The sequence below is a fragment of the Bos javanicus genome, chromosome 11 (assembly GCF_032452875.1).
Source record: "Bos javanicus breed banteng chromosome 11, ARS-OSU_banteng_1.0, whole genome shotgun sequence".
Taxonomy (NCBI): Eukaryota; Metazoa; Chordata; class Mammalia; order Artiodactyla; family Bovidae; genus Bos; species Bos javanicus.
This window is the reverse complement of record NC_083878.1, coordinates 19,070,479-19,095,794: the sequence shown is the minus strand read 5'-3', so window position 1 is coordinate 19,095,794 and position 25,316 is coordinate 19,070,479. Positions and strand designations below refer to the sequence as shown.

The following is a 25,316-nucleotide window of genomic DNA, read 5'->3' as shown; positions in this document are numbered from 1 at the left end:
TTAAACGTGGGATTTTCGACATTTAGGAAAGAAACCAACGACTACCAGGAGGCAGCATGCTGAAAGTGAAAGTTGCCCAGTCGTGTCCGACTCTTTGCGACCCCGTGGACTATGCAGTCCATGGAATTCTCTAGGCCAGAATACTGGAGTGGGTAGCCATTCCCTTCTCCAGGGTACCTTCCCAACCCAGGGATGGAACCCAGGTCTCCCGCACTGCAGGCGGATTCTTCACCAGCTGAGCCACAGGGCAGTATAGGTTTGTGAAAAACAATCCATACCCTACCAACTTCATCACGTTTAAAGTAGGGTTTCCAGCAAAGAAGTGTTGCAAATAGAATGTATTTTGATCTTAGATAAGGTACAGGCCAAGAGTTTCAAGATTTCTTTGTGGAGATGGAGCTGTTATGATGTTAGCTGAGTAACTCCAAAGAAAAAGTGAAGATTGTGTTCAAAGTCATTTCACAGGCAGGTCTTTGGTGCTAACAGGGCCCTGTCCTTGGTTCTGTACAACTTATTTTAGGGCAGTGATTTAGATGAGGACATGTAAGTTATGCTCATTTAATATAAACTGAGAGACACAGATAAAGTATGAGATCATATCATCAAGATTCAAAAATTTCCCAACTAGCTCGTAAACGGTTGAAAATGCTCAGGGAAATTTCTTGTTCAATCCAACCCTGCATTTATGTCATTACAAAAAAAATCAAATGTCTAAGTACAGAACAGATGAGAACCACCTAATAGCAGCTAATGCAAAAAGCACCAACTGGTTCCAGATCCTTATAAACTCAGTGTTAGCTGACAGTGTATAATCCAAAGAGCTAACAAGCACTTAGGCCACACAATAGCAGGACAGTGATCAGACCAAATTCTGGAGTATTCTGTTTGTTTCCAGGCCATACATTTATATGAAAACCATGATATATTTTTAAGTGTATCAAAAGATGGAAAGACCCAACAGAATTCTAGAAACTGCGTCACCTGGAGAATGACTAAAAATGTTTATTCTGGTAGAAGATTTAGAGGAATTCAAAATCGTTTTAAACATGAAGGGCAATTTTTTTTTTCCCCCAGGAAGAAATGCAATATAATATACCCTATCTTCTTTCAGAGATCATGGTGGAGACATGATTGGAATCTACATGGAGAAGAGTTGGGGTCAACAAAGGGGAGCGCATTCTAAAGATTATGGTGCCCACGTGTGGAATGTGACACTTCTGTGTGAGTGACCTCCTTGTCACTGGATGACCCAGACAAGGATGGTACTTAGAGCGTCCGGAGTGTTTGGAATCATGTGCCCCAGAGCTCCCAAGGCTGCACCCACGAAGCAGCTGGACAATAAGGAGTATCCTGATGTATAATAAAATGAAGGCGAAAAGCAGAATAAAGGGCAGCTCTTTTTCTGCAACTGACTGTGTGTTTACATTAAGTACACTTTTTTCCCTCTTTCAGGTTGCTAAGGCAATGACATGAACAGGAATGAAAAGGATATTCAATCACATAATGTGCTTTGACAATATCATATTAGGCTCTGAAAAAACACAGGCTTCCATGTACTCACTGTTTTTGCACTGACAGGTTCGACAACCATTGTGATCGAGTTTGAAACCATAAATGCAGTCCTTCTCTGTCAGGGTACAGTTTGATAACTCCCCACATGCAGGTGGATCAATTGTGATGTAGGTTGGTTCTAATAACAGAGAGAGAGAGAAAAAAAAAAATCAGTGAAACATATGATTACCTCTTAAATGCTATTCAATCTTTGAAATCCCACACTATGGTAAGTTATAGGAAAAAAAACCTCATCAATAATTTTCATCAGATCCTAAACTTTTATACCTTCATAATGTTGTTAACCCCTGAAAAAGAAATATTTTTATTTAGATTTTTGAAAATCCGACCCTCTAGTTCTTTATGTTTGAGCAATTTATACATTGGGTACCTTCAATAGAAAGCAGGCAAGAAAGGTTAAAATGAATGTAAACTTTTAACTGTTCTTCTATCTCTTCCTGATGTTTTCTGAGTTTTTAAAATAATAATCAGGACACAGGGAGTCAATTATCTCACTCTCCATTTTGCAATACTTCTGATATCTATTTGAGTTTTTTTTTTTTCCAAGTTACTAAATCAGAGATGTTTCTGAGACTTTAAAACATCTGGATTTCTTTGATCTGTTATGTGACACTCTCTCAATTATTATAGATGACAGAGCAAATAACATCAGCTATAGGAGCTTATACTCAGGGCCCAGGGCATATGGGAGTGGGAGTGAGACACACGCATTCTGGAGGAGAGAGCAACCATCCTGGGATGAGATGCACAGAAAAAACCAAGGCCAGAGGCGATCTTTCCCTGCTGTGTTAATAATGAAGGATTGCTCTGGGTGATAACAGTAATCACACACTTATATATACAGTGTATTACATATCTACATAGTGTCCAAGGTGCTCTTCATAAATGCTTTCTCATTTCAGATCACAGACCAATGAGATGGGTGTTATCATTATCCCTATTTTAACTGATGAGGAAATCTAGCATCCTGACTTGCCCAAGGTCATGGAGTTAGTAAGTGGTGGATCCCAGATTCAAATCCAGGTGTTCTGGCTGTCGAGTCACACGCTCAGCTTCTGTGCGATACAAAGCACCTTACAAGGGTACCTGTTTGGCGGTGACTGATAATGGACAGTTTATACAACCTCAGTCCATGGCAAGAGTGCCGTCCAAGGGAACAGGGACAATGACATATTTACGTGGCCTCTTTTCAACCCAAAGATGCTATGAACTTCTTCAGAATAAGCTAGTTTTCACAATATCTTTGGGAAGCGCTAAATACAGAATGTCTCTAACCTATGTTTTCACAAATGGAAAATATGAGGTGCAGAGAGGGTAAGTGGCTTATCTAAGTTTACATAGCAACCCAGTAGCAGGCTGTGAATAGAACAGAACAGAGGTTCCTGACCTCCTGTCCAACAGTCTATCCATTAGTCCACACTGTCTTCTCAAGTTTCATCTCCAGTTACCATGGAAGAGAGACCAAAAATAAGTGTTTTAGCTGCCACTGCTAAGATCAAGAGTTCTACGTTTTTATCCACCTGCTAAAAGAGGCCAGTGATTCAACTCTTCACAGGTGGTGAGCAACTAGGGCTTTATTAAAGAGATGCTTTCATCAGCATTCTCCCAGCAAAAATACATATGAAGACGGTATAGCACATTCTCTATTTTTATTACAGTGCAGTTGAAGAACATCTCCCTGAAATTTTTATCTAAGTTCCGCTGTTATAAAACTTCTAATTGTCTTCAATGACTTAAAGTATCTATTTTGACATATAAATATCGAAAAGTGGTTTAATTTTCAGGCAAGTTTTAAGAATGAGTGGATTAAATACAGTAGTGTTGCTTTCCTCTCTTCTTTTAAAGTTTACTGTAAACATTGTTGACCAGTTGCTTTATCTATCTACGTCGCCCCTCATGGCATGTGGTGATCTTAGTCCCATGACTAGGGATTGAACCTGTGCCCTTGCAAGAGGAACACAGATTTCTTAACCACTGGATCACCAGGGAAGTCCCACATCTTCAGTTTTTAAACCTACAGGCTTTGCTTTATCACCAGTCTTCCTACCCATCCAAGATAACTCTATATCAGCCTTTAGCCATAAGACTGCTGAGGTTTTGTCAAAATTATTCTAACCACAAATATAAGATATAGCAGGGGACCAGGATCACATCTGAGTAAACCACATCACAGACAATCCCATCAAAAGAGGAATTAGGTCTACATTCCAGAGAGTTAAGGATCAGGGGTGGCTTCTAAACTCTTTGGCTAGCGCTTCAGTGAATGGCTTATGGGTAAGAAATGTCTTGGGCACATCCACACAGACCCAAAGCTTGTATTCTTTACTGATGTTTAGGTTTATGAGAAACTTTGCCTTCAGAAAGTGTATGATGGAAAAATATATACCTGGGCAGATGACACCGACACTGAAAATGCAGAATAATCCCAGGGCAGTATGGGATTGTACTTTCAATGAGTGTTAGGGATTTAAGAAACATGGTGATGTACATGTGTATCACTGGTGATGTGCATCTTATTTTTGGTCCATGTCCTGACTAATGGATGAGATGAGGAATGTGATCTGTGGCTAGAAAGTAAAAGAAAAAAAAAAAATAACCCCGGCATTAAGGATCAGAACCACAACACTGACTCAAACAGTCTCACACGTTATCCAATGGCTGCACCTGCTAGGCAGTCAGGTGCCAGGTGCATATCAAGCACACATTTCTCCAGTACAGGAAATACATTCAACATGCGTCCCTATAACATTCAGGATAACAACTTTAGCTTAGTTTACCAAATGAAAAAAAAAAAAAAAAAGCATAGAAGGGCTATTTAAGTAGGTGCTGGTTCCACAATGCTGCATTGTAAATATTTTAGGCAAAACAAGTCCTACTGAGTGTCTTCCAGGTTTTGACAATGTGGCAGAATGTAAAGAAGCAAAACATGATTTTGTGCCTCTAAAATCAATATTTCCCCATTCATCAGTGATGTTCATCAGAGGGAAGAAACTGTGAAGCACAGAACTCTCAAATTCTGACTCCCTCAACATTTACTATTAAAACACAGAAAAACTCAACAAAACCACTTATTCAACAGAACGTATTTACTCTAAAACTATTCAACTGCCCCTCAACAGATTAGGCTGAACGCAACACTCACTGTGATATGTTAAATATAGACAGATGTCTAAATTATTTTTAAGAAGCGTTTTAACACTAGTCATTTCATTTTATTACATTAAACAAATAATTACTGTTTTTGCTTTTGAATACAAAGTGGAACAAATTTCGAGAGCCTCATGAGGGTGGAGGCGCACGTCTCTGGGGTACTTCCTGCTGCCGTCCTTCGTCACCGGAGTAACTGCTGATTTGTAACACACACATGCCCGCCTCCCTGGGGGCTCAAATGGTAAAGAATTTGCCTGCAATGTGGGAGACTGGGGTTCAGTCCCTGGGTTGGGAAGAGGCCCTGTAGAAGAGAATGGCTAGCCATTCCAGGATTCTTTCCTGGAGAATTCCATGGACAGAGGAGCCTGACAGGCTACAGTCCAGGGGATCGCAAAGAGTGAGACATGACAGAGTAACTAACACTTTCATTAGATACATACAGGTAACTAGCTGTCTCCCAACATTTTATCTAAATGCAAACATTACGATCTAGTCCCTTTCGGCATCCTCTCAACAATCTAGTGCTGTTTCCCACCATGTGAGGCCATCTCTATTTCAGAATTCCATAAGAACAATACTACAACAGAAACATGCAACTATAAATTTCAACTATAAATTGTCCAGTGGAATGCTGACATTATCATAAATGAATCTGAGTCTGCTTTCAGTCCAGTATATTAATATGTAATCTCAGAATTGGTCTTATTACTAACATCAGGGTTAGTGTTTTGAGAATGAAGTGCTACAAAGCTACTGAAACCCAATTTCTTATTCTGCATAATGAACTCTGAAATGAGACATATTTGACACCATCCTGAACTAGAGTATTTCAAATCAACATTTGAAACATGTATAGTCCTTAGTGAATAACCAAGAGCTGATTAGACTTTTTGTATAGTTTCGATACAAGGAAGTTCTTGGTGGGGGAAGAAGTAAGTTTGAAGAATCTAGAATCATGTTATCATGGTATGATTGTTTCTAATCCAAGTAAACAAAGGAGCTTGAGGAAACATCTGTTGGGCTTATTAGAGCATCTGAAACTTGTGTACTGGGAATTGTTATTTCCCGGGTAGTTCAGTGGGTAAAGAATCCTCCTGCAATGCAGGAGACCCTGGTTCGATCCCTGTTCGATATCCTGGAGAAGGGATAGGCTACCCACTCCAGTATTCTTGCCTGGAGAATCCCCATGGACAGAGGAACCTGGTGGGCTGCAGTCCATGGGGTTGCAAAGAGTCAGACACAATTGAGCAACAAAGCACACAACACTCTTTCTTTAGTCTATGAAACAGTGCTCTGAATATGGAAGATATCCAGATGGGGCGTGGCCTGAAGACCAGATGATTCTCATTTAAATCCTATCTTTCTGTGCTCTTAGATGGTCGTTGTTGTTGTTGTTTAGTCACTCAGTCCTGTCTGACTCTTTGTGACCCCACAGACTGCAGCATGCCTGGCTTCCCTGTCCTTCACCATCTCCCTGAGTTTGTTTAAACTCACGTCCATTGAGTCAGTGATGCCATCCAACCATGGGGGTAAAATACTGACATGAAATGCCAGAGAGCAGATGCCTTTCTAGAAGGATGATGGTGATGCTGTGTCCTTGGAGGGTATCAGCTGAACAAAGACTAAGACTTTTGGAGACATTAATGCATCTGCCTATTGTGGGAAGCAAATAAAATAGTGTTCCTTTAAATTGGTTGGGCAGAGATGTCTTCAGTGGGCCTCTTTCAGAGGCAAGAAATGCTCTTAGATCTCCTTATTTAGGAGAATGGGAAAAAGCTCACACAAAGATGGATTTGGCAAGAGGAAATTCAATCAAGTACTGCTTACAGGATCACCCTGAAATTCCATCTCATCTTGTATTGAATCAGCTGAGGAATTAAAGAAATACCTTAAAGTCCTCCAAAGGAAGAAGGCTTGAAACAGCAGGAATTCATTGTCTTTGGCTACAACTATTTCTAAAGGGAACCCTGGAACCGCTTCTTTGTGGAGAAGAACTCTAGAAATATTTTCTGAGCCTAGAAGCAATAAAGAACAAAAATGGGTGTTTGTTATGTCTATATCCGTTTGCTGTTTCCTACCTTGCATCTGAGTGGGAATCTCTACTTTCCTTGACCTGTCCTTTTCCTGAAGGATTTTTAAAGACTTTCCAGGTACCTATACCTAACACTGTCCAGAAGAGCTATTTTTCACAAGAACTCTTGGGACTGTGTCAGGAGTGCAGATGTTCAGCTATCAATTGTTATCCCAAGTCTCAGAAAACAAAATTCTGGAAAAAAAATTATTATAGCATGCAGTAACATAAGCAAACACATATCGGTTCTTCACTTTATAGATTATTAAAATTTCCTTCATATTCTAGGAAGTCCAACAAACCTCTTATCAGTAAAAATATTTCCAGGAAAATAATCACATTTTTCAAGACTTAGCCACAGACACTGAGCTTCTGAAGACCACCACCAACATTCTGCACTGAAGTTCAGGTATTTCCTAGAAGCAATTTAATCCACTCAGTAAGGATATTAAGGCAATATGATTGCAATGAGTTTGGTTAAGAGTATAAAGTTGAAATAAAATCATTATTTTTAACTCCAAGGCCACAGCACTAGACCAGAAAGTAACATACATTTCACTATTTAGGAGGTATAAATGTGTTAAGCAAATCTAAGCCTCTAAACTTTCTTGCTTATTTTAAGGAAAAATTTCCAAAAAGAGGAAAGGGAATTAAGTTGAAATTCCAATCCAACCTTTTAAGATCTTGATTTAAAGTTTTAATATCAGTCTTATCATCATCATATTGGATAGTTCAACATATTTGGAATGACAACAGAACAAAAGGGAATGTATTTTGACTACCAATAAAAAATGTGCAATAATAATGTGAATTTGCTTCTGGAACAATATGTATCATCACTGATCTTTAAATTTCACATAGATATAGCTTAAGTGAAAATGTTCATAGATTCTTTTTAACTTGGTGTCTAAACTGTGTTATTCCAGTGAGTGCCTGGTTTTGAATAAACACAAGGTTCTTCTCATTACCTTGATTACTACGAGCTGTTTACCTTGCAAATAATACTAATTATCTCCATTGAGAAATGTGGGAAGCACTCTTTCTGATGAGCAACCCTGGGAAGGCTGACAGCCCATTAGTAGCTCTTGAGGATGGGTGGGTAACCCTGGAAAAATACACTCGTGTAAAGCATACAGAGCCAGCATGCTTAGGACTGTCTGCAGCATCGACTCTATTAGGAGGATAAAAGTTAGCTCAGGCTCCAGATCCCAACTGTCTCCAGGTGTGCTGATCCTTCCCTGAGGTGTGCTCCGGGCGAGCGGCAGGCCTGGAAGGCCTGGCATGGGAAGCAGCTGCCTAACAGCATCCTGCTGCTGCTGCTAAGTCGCTTCAGTCGGTCAGACTCTGTGTGACCCCATAGACGGCAGCCCACCAGGCTCCCCCGTCCCTGGGATTTTCCAGGCAAGAACACTGGAGTGGGCTGCCATTTCCTTCTCCAATTACCAGCATCCTAGATTCCTACAAATCCATACAAGTGCACACATGCATACACAGACAGACACATACCAAGAAAAGTCTTCCGGGGAAAAATCTCACTATAGGTAGGGTAGTTCTCTATGGCAGATATGTTCCTATATCTCTTTTATGAGTTAACCTTCATATAGAAGTGATAAGATACACAAAGCTAATTCTTATCTGTCTCATTACTTCTCCTCTGAGGATTTACTAATGATTTGCTTACCTTATGGAGCTCTTCCATATCAATACACAAGCCTGCTTATTTGATTATGGGAGACAAAGATGACTAATGATGTTGTCTTTTCAGACCTAATTCAGGCATTTTGTTCCTTAAGATTTTTCGCCAGGGTGTGGTGGGGGTGGTGGTGGTGGCTTGACTTGGTTAAGCCATGTGAACATCTAATAAATGTGAAAATTCCAAAGCTTCACTTGGTTTATATGGCCATATATATCAGCCCTCCTTATAGTCCACCAATTACTGGCAGCCTGTCTGGGCTCATAAAACTGGAGATAAAGCTGGCCAAGTCAGAACCGAAGGAGCTGTTTACAACAGCTAATCTGTTTTACTGTGTCGTCATATGTCATTCTGTTACCACAGTTGCTTTTCAAATGTGACCATAACTAGTCAGAAAACCATTCAAATAAATCAGCAAATTGTCAACATAATTGCAGCCTGGGAAGAGGTATAATAAAGGTGAAATATTTACAAATGAAGTTAGAGGGGAAAACTCTATTAATGTAGACGATGAAAGAAAAAAAAAAAAAAGCCAAAAAACTGAGGATACAAAAATTCCCTAATCTGGAAGTGGGAATTTCCATGGGGTATGAGTGTATTTAAGAAAGTCTCATTAAGTCATGGAAAAAAATCTCCTACAGTTGGAGTTTTCAAATTCTTTCAGCCACCACACACTTAGTTATCCTTTTTTCCTTTGTATATATTTCTCATAACAACACCTACATCCTTGTAATTTCTAAAGTACTTATCTCAGAGCAGTTTCTTTATTTTAAAAATGAATGGTGTGAAAATGTTCCCAAGACTTGTATTATTTTATGGGCAGATAGGGAAGCATTATATTTACTTTAGGCCTATTTATTAACTCTGTATTCTTTTTCCAAGGAATCTTGGCTGTCAGTCATGTTTTTCTTCCTTTACCAATCTCATATTTAATAGGAAAAGACAGTACTATGATTATGTGATTATTAAAAGACCACAAAAAGAAAAAAGTAAAAAAAACCCTCTAATTGAGAATGGGATATCTTTTTCCAGGAATTCAGCTTGAGAGAGCTCACAAAATGATTGGATTCCAAGAATAATCTTTTATACTTGTCTTATATATATTTTTACTGTTAATTTTCATGGAGACTATATCTTGGTGAGTTTTAACTGGAAAAAAATGTGCCATATTTATAAGTACATGTGTATATGTGTGTCTGTACATTTTAATAGCTATATTGAGCTGGGAGGGGGTGTCAGATGGGTCAGAATTCTGGTATCTCACCCCAATCCTCTGGGAAATAGATGAGGTCCAGGGGGGAAGGATCTTGCCATTAGGGGCAATGGTTTATTCAGTGTTTACAACTTCAGCATTTAACACAGTGCTTGGTCCACTGGAGCGCTTAATCAATGAACAAAGAGGACAAAAAGACATCTGACAACTGAAAGTCGGGACACATGTTCTGAGAAAGAGCCCTATTCAATATTGTCCTCTACTGGCTGAATCTCTCATTTCCTAACTTTTGTATTAGGATCCTCATCATGGCAGGATCTCTTGCACATAGTAGATACTCAATAAATGAGCTCCACTGAAGTAGCAAGCTAGATCAGAAGTCTGCTGTCAACCCAACACACTAATAACAATGAAAACTAAATGCACATCCCCAAACCCAAACAGTCCCAAACGAGATACTCAGTAGCCTATGAGTATCTTAAGCATCTTAAGCCTATGAAATGCTTAAATTATGATCTGCACCTTTGACCTAACAAGGCCCAATAGTACACGGAGCACTGTAGAAGGCCTGCCTTCCAAATGCTGAACATAAAACTTGACACCCCAAATTTCACTCATCTGGGGAATTCACTCTGTGATGACCTCATTCCTTGATGGTGCCAAATGAATAAAGTGTTATTAACATAGTCTCAAAAATAGCTGGGCACTCGCTCAACCCCGCGACTCATTTCATCCTGCATGAAGGACGGGTGCTTGTGCTGAAGGCTCAGCCAATCTGCCTCCTGATTAAGCATAGTTGGGCAGGAATTAGAGGGAGATAAGGGAAGCGGGCAGGTCAGGATGCACAAGTGTTGAGGATAGTATCTCGGTGCTGGGCACACTCAGTGGAGACTTGCGCATCACCGCCCAGGGCCTTCAGCCTGGCAGGTGTGAATGAGGCTGGGCCCATGGCAAGCATGAGGATAAAGACATCTGGGGAGACAACTCAGCGCTTGCAGGGGGTGGGGAAAGCCACTTCTCCAAGTGGGAGAGGCAGGAACCTACTTGGGGGAGCAGGCTTTCCAAGAGGTCTAAAGGCAAGGTCAAAATTCCAGATGGAGGTTCAGGAAAAGAACCCAGATCAAAGGCAGGTCACCAAAGGTCAAAATAATAGCAACTGGGTCTCAGCAATGAGAACGGAGCCAGGAGCAAAAAGGTTTTGAATTTGAGCCACGGCAATCAAGCACTTTCATGTCCACTGACTTCTTTTCCTCTTCTTCTCCCTCCCCAAAGACATGCGCTTGGGGTTAGAAGGCTCAGCGTGAGTCTGTGTTCATTCATTATCTTACATGTGATGATGAACCTCTCTGGACTTCTATAAAGTAGGAATTTTCCCTATTTCTACCTCACAAGATCATTATAAGACCCCAGTAAGATCATAAAGAACGGACTATTCCGTAAACTTAAAGGGTGACAAAAATATTACCTGTTGCTATAATTATTGTTGAAATGACTATCCAGCCGGCTCAGAGTCAGAAATGGTCTCAGATGATGGCTCAGTAGATGAATTACGAGCTCTTTTGCAGGGCTCAAATGTTCAGCTGATAAATGGTCTGACAACTGGCTTGGCATTCTGAACACTGTCTATTGTAACTTAAGCATCATTTCTATCTCCACTGATAACATGAAAAGCATCTGGGTCGTGGGTGGGTCCATGACATCCTTTCATATGGTCTGGTAAGCTTTGGAGCGTGTTAGTGACCAGCCACTGGCGCCTTTCACATTTGCTGAGCTGCAGTCTGAACATCATTGTTTCGACTTTTGACTGTGTCCATGGTGTCTCGAAGAGAAGAGAAATCTCTTCATAATCAGCTTATCCAGTGTGAGCTGAAACAATGCTCCTGTGTGCCTGGCTGACCCCGCACTTCCTCTCTCATGATGGGGGCCTTGCTGGATCTTCGGGGATGAGGGCAAATTCATCAGAGGACAATGTATACTGTTTTGGTATAGCTTTGCCAGTAGTCCTGCTGTTCTCAAGTTGAAAGAGGGTATGGAAGTCCCAACTTTAAAAAATGTCTTTGATCAGCAAATTTTAGTTTCAGTAAGTCAGTGATATGAAACATATCAATATTAAGAGATAAATCAACCAGTACTTTCTTAATAATAGTTGCGGGGGAGGTAGTTGTGTTTCAAATAATAATGTTCTCAGTGTTTGTCACAGCAATGTGGAACACCCCTATTGAATTCCTATGGCGTAAAATCTCCCTGGGATGTTTTAAAACCTGGTTCCCAAAAAGCACGAGACTCATAGTTTTGAAAAGATCTAAGCTTGCTGTCCTCTCTTAACATGCAAGGCCTGAGGCTAGCCCCAGCTGACAGTTTATTATCTCTGAATATTTTTTTAGTTATTTTTATAGTTTCACTAATAAAATAGACATCCCTGAGTTGCTTTAAATGTAGGCTGATTTTCAGGGCAATAGCTTTCCAATGTGGGGCTTCCCTGGTGGCTCAGATGATGGATAATCTGCCTGCAATGCAGGAGACCTGGGTTCGATCTCTTGGTTGGGACGATCCCCTAGAGAAGGGGATGGCTACTCACTCCAGTATTCTTGCCTGGAGAATTCCATGGACAGAGAAGTCTGGTGGGCTACAGTCCACGGTGTCACAAAGAGTTGGACATAACTGAGTGACTAACACATATAACTTGCCAATTAAGGTAAAAGAGAATATTATTTCGTGTCTTCCTACAGATACCCAAACTATGGGTGGCAGGACCATAGTGCAAGGTGTTGGCACAGGCGATGGTGGGCACCAAGCACACAAACAAGCATTGAATCTACTCTGCTGGATCCCAAAGCAGACCCAAGGCAGGCTCAAATTGTATCACAGATCACAGTTTAATTGCTATGTTGTGTCAGACTCTTTTGTGACCCTATGGACTGTAGCCCTCCAGGCTCCTCTGTCCATGGGATTCCCCAGGCAAGAATACTGGAGTGGGTTTCCATTTCCTTCTCCAGGGAATCTTTCTGACACAGGGATCAAACCATGTCTCCTGCACTGGCAGGCAGGTTCTTTACCACTAAGCCACCAGGGAAACCCATATCATATATGTATACGTAATTAAAGTGAGAAAACAAAGACCAAGGTAACTTTTCAGTAGAAAGAAGACACTGCAGCCAGGGATGAATGAGGTCCTGAGCACGTGCTGTGAGGTCTTGCCTGGCTGGGGAGGTGGCTTACAGACTTAACGCTCAGTCTGTTCCAGCAGCCAAGGTGAAAAATCAAACCCAGAGCACTACATGACTCTCAGGGTCCCCCTGTTGGTCTTAGAAGGTTCTTGGGGATTCACAGTCTTGGTTCATGATGCTGCAAAGTAAAAGCATTTTGTTTTTTATTTGAATCGAATCTTATTTTTGACTCACAGCAAATATTAAATTCTGTGGTCTCCAGTGGTCTGAACGCCTAAACCGGGCTCTGTTTCAGGCAAGTGTGTTAAATCCAGCTAATCTCTTACATATGAAAATAAAATTCACTTGATTGGTAAACAGCCATCTTGTAAATATACATGGCAAGTGAAAATTTAAATTTGGTCAAACTGCTAATAATTCAGGGAGAAGGCAATGGCACCCCACTCCAGTACTCTTGCCTGGAAAATCCCATGGATGGAGGAGCCTGGTAGGCTGCAGTCCATGGGGTCGCTAAGAGTCAGACACGACTGAGCGACTTCACTTTCACTTTCCACTTTCATGCATTGGAGAAGGAAATGGCAACCCACGCCAGTGTTCTTGCCTGGAGAATTCCATGGACGGAGAAGCCTGGTAGGCTGCAGTCCATGGGGTCGCACAGAGTCAGACACGACTGAAGCGACTTAGCAGCAGCAGCAGCTAATAATTCAAATCAAATTGAAAAATGTATCATGTGCAATGCATCACCATTCTCTCATGTTTCTAATACATTTCAAAAAAGTACTAATGGTTCCTTATTGCTTATCTCATATCAAACTTGGATCAAACTGATGGTTATGACCTCTCGATCAAGATCTGATGTTGCCAAGACCCCTGTTAACAGCTGTCCCAGTCTGCACAATGATGGAGAGTGAGCATGTCAGGAGTCTCAAAAGGAGAGGGTGACAGGTGGGTGTGATCCAGCTCCCTGTCACCTCAGCAACCACCTGTGACGGGAGATCCATCAATGGGCAAGGGATGCTCTTTGACAGACAACTTCATTCCTTTCGTCTGCCCTGTTATTTTATAGCAACACTGCAGCAGATATTTTATCCTCAACAATCAGACAGACACAGCACAGAAAATACTTCAATAGGGTTTCTATAAACAGTTCACTGGGTAGCTCACCATCTCTAACCCTCATGTATTAAAAGATGGAAATCACTTTGCTCATTTTAAGGTTAAGACTATACCATGAGACAGTTTAAAATGGCACAATACATATAGGGAATTAGTCTAATAATTTATTTGAAAATAAGTCTGAATGGAGCTCTTGCAATCCCACAAAAAGTTAAGTATAATAGATCACCATTTAAATATGTGCCTCTAGCCCCCAGAAGTCATATAAATACTATGTGGTAAGTGGATTGATTCTTTTTTCCAATAAACACACCAGGAATTGTACTTACAAATAAGTGTTATTGCTAAAAATGCTCACTTTTGGGGGTTATATGCTTGTACTAAAATGCTGCTCATGCTAAAATTCTATTTCAAATTTCTCTTCAGAGTTGCTGCCAGAGGAGATTACTATGTCATATAAGACAGAGTGCTTCTATTTTACTGTCACTTTTTGCTTCCTCTGAACAGTTTTACCCAGCTAGATTACCCAGCCTTTCCATCAGGCTTAGGTGTGAATGTCTTTGACTATTTCTAAGGGCCTAATAAAACCTCTGAAGTCAGGGGTTTACAAAGCTAAAGATGCTCAAAAGGATGTGTTGCAAGCTGTAACGTCAGTTTCAACAGAGAAGCACCCAAAATACTCTGAACGACTATACTCCTGCAGGAGCTGTACCGTTTCCCCATGTATCTATCTTGAAAGGAGAAACACTTCACTTGGATATGTAAACCTTGGTTTGTTTAAAAATGTCACTATGTTTAAAAATAATTTTATTACTTTATGGTTGGATCTTGTATGACTAGAAACAAATAAACGAGCTTCATATAAAAAGTGCTGTCACGTGCTTTAAGTACAGATGTGTTGAGACCAATCTATTCCTTAGAACTGAGGCAAACAGTGGAAGGAGATGAAGATGCATGGCTACTAAAGCAGGATATCTCTCGGAAAGATGGACAACATCATCACCAGTTAAAATATTAAATTCTGTCGGGCTGACAAAAGCAGAAAGGAAAGGAATTCTGCTACTTCTGGTCAATGGCTGTACCATGAACAAAAGAGAATCTTTCTTTTTAATGTCCACAAGCCTTTTCTGAAGGGCATGCCTCTTAATAACCTTCATTAACTTCTGTTTGGCCTAAGAGTTGTCTCTTTTCCAAAAAAAGTTTAACACAGTCTCAGTAGAGATTGTGTTTATTTAAGCTTGTTGGAAAAACATTCCTATCATTTCAAGAATGACTAAATATTTTTCATTCACATAGCTGGCATTCCAGACTATGTTTTCCTGCCTCCGTTGATTAGATGAAAATTAGCAGGCCCAAGTCTGAACTATTAGATTCGATGATTATCTTAGTAGGAAAATTATGAGACTCCTGGCAATAATGCCCTTTTAGGGATGGGAAGTGAATAGCAGAGGAAGCAGAGAGGAACCAGCCCCTTCCAAGACCATTGCTACAGGGAAATACTTAAGAGCGAGGACTGCTGAAGGCTGGACAATCAGAGACAGGGGTTTCTAGTCAAGTGTTTCAGAATCAGCTCTGAACCATAACATTCTAAAGTTACTTGAAATACCTAAAGCTTTTTTAAATTCCCAGAGAAAAATCAAAATACTATGATATTCATTCATGAATAATTTAGGTTCAAGGCCACCGAGGTTGACACAAGGTCATCTGCTATGCATTTGTTACCCCGCATATGACCTTATTTGGACAAGCCAAAAAACACACTGTGCTATATTTTAATCTCCATTTATGGAACTAGTTTCCAGGACACTTAGAGTTAAAGGATGAAAGAACATGCCTAACAGTCTTTCAGATATTACGACTATTTTATTATTCTTGGCCTGCTAATAATAGCCTAGTATATGGCACTGAAGCAGTATCACCCATCAACTCAGTTTTGATCCCTGTTATGTACCAGAACATTAATATCATGTGACCTGTGGCATCTTTGACTTCACAGACTCTGGGGTCAGCCAAACTATGTCTGATTCCTTGCCACAGAAGCAGTAGCTCAATCATTTGAGATACTGTTTGGTGAGGAAGTATTATGGGCAGGGTTGGAAACATTTTTTCTTATTTCAAGGAATTCCCACCCAGATATGTGCCTGGTACAGACTTTTCTGGCAGGCCAGTAGAAATCGCATTTGAAGGATGGCTTGATTCAAACTATATCATCAGGATTTATAGGGAAGAATATAGTGCGCCTATAAAATCAGGATTGATGATGAGGAAGACAGTCCTCTATTTGACAGTTCAAAAACCTCCAGCTCTTTAGAGGAGTCTAGCATGTGATCTATCCAGTGTGCTGATGCTGAAGTGGCTCACTAAATCCACAACAAGGTCAAGAAACACCTAATGTCCTTGCTTCAAAACTGTCCCAAGTAGGACCAGGATTTCCAAAATAAGGGATTCAAGAAAGCCAGGTAAGCAGGAAGAAAGCCAATGGCTGGTTCCATCCTAAGTCCAGAGAATTAGAAAGAATCGATGGGCAGGGAATCAATCCTATTCCTCCACTTCAAGAGCTGGTTAAGTCCAGGTTAGCAAAATTACAAGGCCTGCCTGAAACTCAGTTCAGTTGCAGACAATAACTCTGCAAATAACATTCATTTAAAGTTTTCAATGACAGAAAAATCTTTTAAATACCGAGGCAGGTAGAATAATATGATGGACCCTCACACATGTATTACTCAGCCACAGCAATCTATGACTACTTGATTTCCTGAGTGAATCTGGAAACAGATTTTGCCTTTGTTTCAGAAAAACATAAATAGTAGAAAGGAAAGTACCCATTGTGATTGGAAAGTACCCAACCACAAGCAGGGAATTTATTTACTAGCAACTCAAAGCCTAAGACTGAATGCTACCTAGTAAACTGTTACCTATGTTGTTTCTAGTTCTTGAAAAGTGAGACTCTTGGCACTGGCTCTGAAATCCCCAGGGTCATGGAAATCGTCAACTCCTCCCAGCAGGAAGACTCTGCACACACGGGGCCTAAGGCACACTCAGGTCATAATGGCTGCCAGGGCAGGGTCCAGCCACAGACCAAGATGAGACAGCAGATGAGATCTGACATCAAGGCTCACCAAGGATGATGAAATCCTTATCTCCTGCATCAGGTGTCACAGCCAAGCTAGCCTCACAGTTGTCTCCATAGTCTGCATTTTTCTGTTGAGTCATCAGGTCATGTCATTACATCATGCGGCCAAATTCCCCTCCCCAACACCTTATCTTACCTTTAGTGATAAAACAAACAGTTTTGTTTTTTTTTTATAGAAAATGGCACTCTGTCCTTAGGGTCTCTCTGATGTTAACAATCAACCAAGACAGCATTTATACCTTGCATTACTGGGAAATAAACAAGCAAATTATTCTCAATACCTAAAAGTGATATTAAAAAGTCTAGCTGGAAACAAGGTAGTGGCCTCTATACATTCTCAAAAGCTGGTCAAAAAGCAGTATGTAAAATGTGACAGTAAGCATTAGCCTTGGAGGGTCTGGAGAAGCCCACTTGAACTCTGTGGTTCTGGACTGCAGGGGATGAATTGAAAGAGGATGAACTGCAGTTTACAAACCAGGCTTGGAAGGCTGTTCCTGGGAGGGAAGGGAGAACTAAGTGCTCATCATGAGGGTGAGTGGCCAATCTGAGCTTACTGGTCAACCCACCTGCAGATATCTGGACCCACTGTGTGCCAAACACACTTCATGCAGCACTCTGGTTTCTGTCCTCAGAGCACACTGTCAAACAGAAGCATTTAAACATTATTCTTTGGTCAGCTCACCAGAGGTTAGCATCTGGCCTCTTTAACAGCACTGGTTAAGGAAACCCTAGATCAGAGTCTGCTGCCTTACTCCACTCTTTTCCTCACTCATTCATTCATCATCCATTAACTAACTACTTTTCAGCACCTACTTTACATGCCAGGTGCCATTTTAAGGATTCAAAAACATATGGTAAAATCCTAGCTCATGGGGGATGTAGCCTCTTTCAGGTTACTGGTCAACCCAGAGGATGCAGAGCATTCTGTCTCAGAGGCCGCATTCCCGTGGGGTCCACAGTCAAGGCTTTAGAGATACTGCTCTGCAACTTTCAAGCTGTAGGAACTTGGACAAGTCATACAACTTTTGAATTTTGGATTCTGCAATCACAAGTTGGGATGGCAGAACCTGCCACAGAGGGAAGTTGTGAGTATCAAATTGGCTGATGCTCTTAAAGCACTGAGGTCTGGCTCACGGTCAGTATACAAGAGGTAGTAGCTACCCTCATTAAGGGCTATACAATAAGACAATGCAGAGTGCTAGAGGCTGAGGAAGACAATTCTACTGCCCTTCTTTTTCATTTTTGTTTGTTTTTAAGACAATATGGACATATCTCCCACATGGACGCTTAAACTGCAAACTTTACATGTTGTTCTGTGTATTTCCACTCTAGGTTTTTACAAGGGCCAAAAAAATAGAAATAATGTGATTGATGAATAAGAGGAGAAACAGAGAGCCAACAGAACAAAACATAAGAAGAATGAGGTGGCTTATCTGTATACCTGAATTGGCTGTTGACACTAATTTGCTAAGACTTAATCATGACAGTACTTAAGTGCCAATTTAAAAACCACTTAGGTACTTGTGAATTGAGGTAGCTGTCAAGTTAACAGCATAGTCTTTAAGGGTCCCCAAGTTCACATCCCCAGTCCTCCAGGAGTAACCAAGCACATTATGCTGTCATTTGGAAGGTATGTATCTCTAATAACAGCAGCAGTCACAACAAGGCTTTTTCCTCCCTACAGGACCTAACACATCATATTTGTTGATGCAGTAATTTATTTAGGAAGCATTTAAACCCACAATCCTTGTGTGGGATCTGTTTCATCAAATTTCAGACCCTGACTATGGACCTTGGGATTGCAGCTAAGAAGGGTGAGAGCCAACCTTGTTACACAATTGCGTGCCGAGAAATTTATTGTGTATAAATTGAATAAATACCAGTGTTTCTGTTTTCCTCCAAATAATTCTGGCTGATTATCCATTAAACAACAACACCTTGCTTTCTTCTTATTTTGTCTAATCCTTTGGCTCTTCTGAAATCACTGAAAATTCTATTTAAATATGCTATTGAATAACTGCTGAGAAAAATATTTTCAAATAGTTTCAGGGTCTTTCTTGGATCCTAAAAACTAAGCAGTAAGATTTATTTGCCTTGCATAATTTTCTAAGCTTATTGTTATTAATAAATAAATTTACTATTATTCATAAACAATAAACTTTTACAATCATTATCCTAAGCTGTGCACTGTTTTTTGATCCTCATACCAAAAGAAGAGCATCACCGACACAATGGACATGGATTTGAGCAAACTGAGAGCCCATGGAGGACAGAACCTGGTGGGCTACAGTCCATGGGGTCGCAAAGAGTCGAACACGACTTAGCGACTGAATAACCACAACCAGAAGAATCTTTCGGTCTTCTGAAAACATCTTAAAATCAGAACATTACTGAAGAGTAAACACAATATTATATGAAACTCACTACTTAACTGACTTTAAGACAAAAACAAGAAACAGAAGGCAAAGTAGTTCTCCGAGACCTAGATAATGGAAACTCCTGAAAGCCTGGGTGAAGGGACAGAAGTGCTGGGGCACAAGACAGACAGACAGGAACTGAGGCCGCAGTGCCTAACAGCTTGGAATACACACGCCAAGTCTGGGGGGCGGAGACGGCCTGGGCGCGAGGCCTGAGAAGCAGATCGAGGCTGAGTCTCAAAGGCGTCCTTCCCCCAAGGCCCTCAGATTCAGGAGATCACATGGAATACACCTGGAGTAGCTGTCAAACTGCAAATGACTTCCTCCCCGTCAACTGACTTCCAGGTCTCCAACACAGGGCCAAAAGCCAGAGATGGAGACAGATATAAAGGAACCAGAAATAGGGGTATGAGGAGACTGAGATGACCTCTGGGAGCAAGGAAAATAGACACAAATGTAGCTGAATCTGACAGACTTCAGTTGACCCCAGCTCAGCCACATGTTGGCAACTGACCTTGGAAGAATTTACCTACATCTCTCCAAAACCTAATTTCCTCATCTCTAAAATGGGATCACAAGGCCTACAGTGGTGATGTGAGGTTTAACGAAATCAGGTATACATAAAAAGCACTTATCCCATAGCATCTGAATGTGTAGACATTCCTTTTTCTTCCTGGTTTAATTTAAAACAGCCTAAACAGTTTCTAAGTTTACTAGGAGATGTCCTTTATTTATCTTTGTGTCCAATGTGGTGTCTGGATTACGGAAGGTGGTTAGTACATTTTTTGGAATGAATGGCTGGCTCAAACTGTCGCTCTTCTCAAACAGTGGAAGATAAGATTACAACCTGACTCAAATGTTATAGAGACCAAACTCTAAGTGATCGAACATCTACATAAGAATAAATCAGTTTTCTCATATACACTTTTTTTTCCTTCTATTCACCACCTGCTTCCCTTCTCTGCTCACCAGGATGGAATTGCTAATGACTGTAAAAGATGAATGCGAAACGATATGCATTCTTTACTTTTAGAAATGAAGCCTTATATATTTTTTTTTACAAGTTTTTTTTTTTTTTTAGTATTATTTTCAATCTATGATTCAAGACTCCTGAAGTTAAAAGGTTAGTGCTTTGGGTTATATATTTATGCTTTTTAAAATTAAAAAATTCTTCTTCATTATCATGCATACATATATACTAAACACTGCAAATCAACAACAGATTGTCTCTAATTCTTAGGAACAGATAGTCCCATTTTAATCTGCACCAGCAAGGCATCCTTCCTTGTAAAGCTGACCGTATACCACCATACGTACTATTGTGCACTCCATTTTCCAGCACTGAAATGCTTCCTTTAGGGGATAGGAGGAGTATATTGCGAGGGTGGGGGGTGGTGCGTGATTTCCATAAAATTGGTCATCTGGAAGCTATAAAGTTTTGGAGTGTGGCAGCTGCATTGTAAGTAGAGTAATGGTGAGGGAATTGGTGATGTCAATAGAACCAGAATCCTCCAGTTTAAATTTTTATATGACATTTAAGATCTTTAATAACTCCAACCCCTCAGAGGTTAATGAAGCTAGTCAGGCAAATTCTGAAGACTGAGTTGATTAAAATTGAGGTAGAAGCAAAAGCCTTCTCCACAGAGGACTCAGTCTACTTGACTGAATTTCTGAAAAAACTGGTCATTTCTTTAACAGCTGTTTTTAAAAATTCTAGAAGGATCCATCTTCTACAAGGATTAATTTCCGACCCACTTTGGTTCATTTCACTATGCAAACGTGTTTCTTAGTGATGGATACTCTCTATTAGATCTATCAGCATACACATTCAGTCTCTTTTATTAACATATATGGACCGGGGATTAAGACTGACTTGAATAAATGTGCAAAGAATCTTCCCAGGATGGTGAAAATGGCCTGGCTTAGGGGTTGAGATGGAAAGACGAGTCCAGGATATCTCAGGCACCTCTTCACTAAAAAGGAAGAGAGGTCATGAATGTAGGTAACCAAGACATAAGTGAAAGCCTGAGAGGAATTGCAAAGCCACAGCCATCACGATATTAGAAACAATGGACACTCAGAGGGAGGACTCTGGGCAGTGACAACTGCCTTTGATGGTTCCAGGTCTTTCTTCTAGCTGCCAGGACTCTTGGGCTTATAGAAGCATTACAAATTGAACAAACTATGCTTTGAGTATGGGTCTTATTTCCAATTTCATTTCCCTGTTTTGACCTTTAGATGTTAATTAGGCTTGTGGTGAACTGAATTTGAATGCATATATTCTTCGAGTGTAAAGTATTCAGTTAAGCATTATCTGCAGTGGTAAAATAAAGACCACACTGCTCTCACTGTAAATCTGCAGCATCTCCTCCAAATGATTAGTCTGGGCTGTATCATAAAATCATCTGCAACTAACAGCAGGAAGCAGACATTACACCTGAGGAAACAAAACGCAAGCAGGCACACACTGGTGGAAGTTGCTCTGACACGACATTCACCAGGGGCTCACTAGGATCCACAAGGTTTACCTTCGCATACAGGGCAGCACTCCCCAGGCACTTTGACGGGGCTCATGCAGCTTTGTCCACAGGCCGTCGCCACACAGTGGGGCTCCCCATTGATGCACTGGCAGAACGTGCAGTCGTCTTCCCGCCATCGGTCCCCGTGGGCGTGGATCTGGCCATTGGCATAGCAGCCAGCGGGGTTGTTCAAAGGATACACAGGATCTAAATTAAAACGTGAATTCCAAGTAAGACTGAGGGCATTCTACATGTTATTTCTGCCTGCACCCAGAAACATTCTTTCCCCCCAGGTTCTCCTCATCAGCAGTTCTTTTCCAGCTGTGCTCAGCAGAAGCTCGGGGCTGCAGGAGGTGTCTCTAGGGGGACATGCAAAGGCAGCCATCACGCAGAATTTATGTTCACCCATCCTGACATGGCTCACAGGGCAGGGGACCTGAGGCATACAAGCCAGTGTGCAGGTGTTACTGTTTCTTAAAGGTGCAAAACTTCATGGATAGAGCTGTGGGGTGGTAATCAGAAAAAACAAAAAATGCAGATCCATTTTAGGCTCTGCGGATGCCTTCCGAGTTGTCAATTTACAAGTTTATTATACCTCAATTTCAGCTCCCTGTAAAGTAGAAAGAATAATGCCCCATCTAACTTACAGTGAGCCTGCTATTTCTAGGGCTAACTGGAGTCTACCTCATGGAGCCTGGAGGTCCCTGAGATAACACTGAGGCGTAGGCAGGCCCCTGAGGGGCTTATTCAGGACAGGGCAGATAGACCTTGTCTAAATACAGGGCACTGCTTGTGCCCTGGAGGGAACGCCGTGGACCTACACAGCTTTTTCTCCACCTGAGCTGAGTGGTCAAGCAGCAACTGAGGCTGTGGGACGTAGTTAACCAAGGCTACTGTGAAAGAGTTTTCTGAGGTTGTTGATAAGCACATAAATACAAAATCCCCAAACATCCTTATACATCAAAGTAATTAGATAAATCACTCAACGTTCTTTTTTCAGACACATAAAATCTGGCCTCAAGAGAAGCAAGTGCTTCTGTGCTGGGAGTAAAGTCCAGGCAGTTCTGAGTTTGGTCCTCTTTCTTTCGAAGAAGAGGAAAGTTTAGTTACAAGAGAGTCAGAAGGCCAGAACTGAAGGCCATGCAGTCACAGCTTCAGAAAGGCAGTCTGTCAGCCACGGAAGCAGCCAAGAGACCTGAGATAGATAAGACTTCATAAAATTTCTTTATTAAAAAAAAATATTATACTGTGTATTTCATTTCTACTTTGAGACTGGATCTGAATTCCAGGAAGTGAGACATAACTGGATCCTTGGCCAGACAACTCGTTATAATTATTACACAGAGGTTCACATCTATGCTTTTATACCACCAAGTGTCACCAATTTCAGGGACGATTATACACTGGCTGTAGTGAGGGGACAAATCAATTGGGAAGGTTAAAAGCTTGATGTGACTTTCTTAAATCCCCTATGACACCTAAAAAGTGAACCATCTTTCTCCTATGTTAGCAAAAATAATTTCTAACAGGTGAGTGGGCCTCCCTGTTAGGAATGTACAACAGTTTGTATAATCTAAGCAATTTCAGATCTTCAGATTCTGTGGTAAATAAAGCTCAGATACTGAAAAGAGATGGGATTCTGAAAACAGAGTAAGTTATAGGACACGACATGAAATTCTGTCCTCTCATTTCACGTGCGGAGGTTAAGGGTGGCATGAGCGTCAGACGTGAGGTGGACATGCCTGACTCTGGACTGGAGGTCTGTGGCCCAGGCAGAGAAGAGGTACTCATGAGACCCTCCTTTCCGGGGAAACTGTAGTGTGGTTAGACCAGAGACACAGTTGGGCACTGTTCCTGGCTTTACCGGAAACTCAGGAGAGAAGTGACTACTTTTCTGACTATCCTTATCCTTAAAATGTGGGGGATGTAGCATGTGATATTCAGTTATCATTCTGAAATATCTGTTATTTCTGGAGAGCAGAGACAGGAGGGTCAAGCTTATTGGAGGAACATGGACCTATTATTTCTTGGAGGGAAAAGGGGAATAAAAAAAATAAAAAAGCAGACATTGGGGATCCTTCTGCCCAGGGCTACCCTGGACACTTGTCTGGGCCTTGACCTGGTGCCACAGCATGGCCCCACTCTCACCAGCTGCAAAGGCCAAGGAGACCTGCTCTCACCTGGAGGGGCACCAGTACCAGAAAGGAGGCAGGGTCGGGTCCTTTCTGAGCGGACTGGTTGGGCCTGTCAGTCACTAGAGCTGTCCTGTCCTCCTGCCCCCACCCACTCTGAGGGGAGTAGAGTGGGGGGAATTCTACTCTCAGGATGAAGAGAAAGTCCCAGGACTTGCCAAGAAACTGCTGGAACTGCAGAGGAGGAACAGAGAGTGCCTCCGGGAGACCTTATGTCGACCTGTGGAAACACAACCGCGGTCTACACCCAGGGGATAATTTCCCTCAGGGAAGTGTTTCCACATCGCCTTCCTGGCATTACCTAAAAGGTAAAACATGTGACAAAAACGGGGAATTCTTTTCTATTTTTGAGTGAGACTGAATTACGTCAATTCTGACGTTAACACTTTAAACCATGTCTATGCTTTGTTGTTTCTTGATTTCCTACTTTTCCATTCCAGTCCCCTATAATGAAAAGGACATCTTTTTTGGGTGTTAGTTCTAAAAGGTCTTGTAGGTCTTCATAGAACCGTTCAACTTCAGCTTCTTCAGCATTACTGGTTGGGGCATAGACTTGGATTACTGTGATATTGAATGGTTTGCCTTGGAAACGAACAGAGATCATTCTGTCGTTTTTGAGATTGCATCCAAGTACTGCATTTCGGACTCTTTTGTTGACCATGATGGCCACCCCATTTCTTCTGAGGGATTCCTGCCCGCAGTAGTAGATATAATGGTCATCTGAGTTAAATTCACCCATTCCAATCCACTTCAGTTCGCTGATTCCTAGAATGTCGACATTCACTCTTGCCATCTCTTGTTTGACCACTTCCAATTTGCCTTGATTCATGGACCTGACATTCCAGGTTCCTATGCAATATTGCTCTTTACAGCATTGGACCTTGCTTCTATCACCAGTCACATCCACAGCTGGGTATTGTTTTTGCTTTGGCTCCATCTCTGTTACTCCCATGTTACCTGGAGTAACAGGCAAATTTGGCCTTGGAATACGGAATGAAGCAGGGCAAACACTAATAGAGTTTTGCCAAGAAAATGCACTGGTCATAACAAACACCCTCTTCCAACAACACAAG

General features: G+C 41.3%; 1 protein-coding gene across 3 annotated transcripts in view; it reads right to left on the bottom strand.

Annotated features, from left to right (window-relative positions):
• CRIM1 (cysteine rich transmembrane BMP regulator 1) overlaps positions 1-25,316 on the bottom strand; it is a 209,101-nt gene that overhangs the window by 54,498 nt on the left and 129,287 nt on the right. For all 3 annotated transcript variants that reach the window (XM_061432066.1, XM_061432065.1, XM_061432064.1), the window contains 2 exons: positions 22,061-22,258; positions 1,562-1,690 (listed from right to left, as the gene is read on the bottom strand). In XM_061432066.1, the coding sequence (XP_061288050.1) occupies positions 1,562-1,690; positions 22,061-22,258 (327 nt within the window). The remainder of the gene's footprint in view (positions 1-1,561; positions 1,691-22,060; positions 22,259-25,316) is intronic.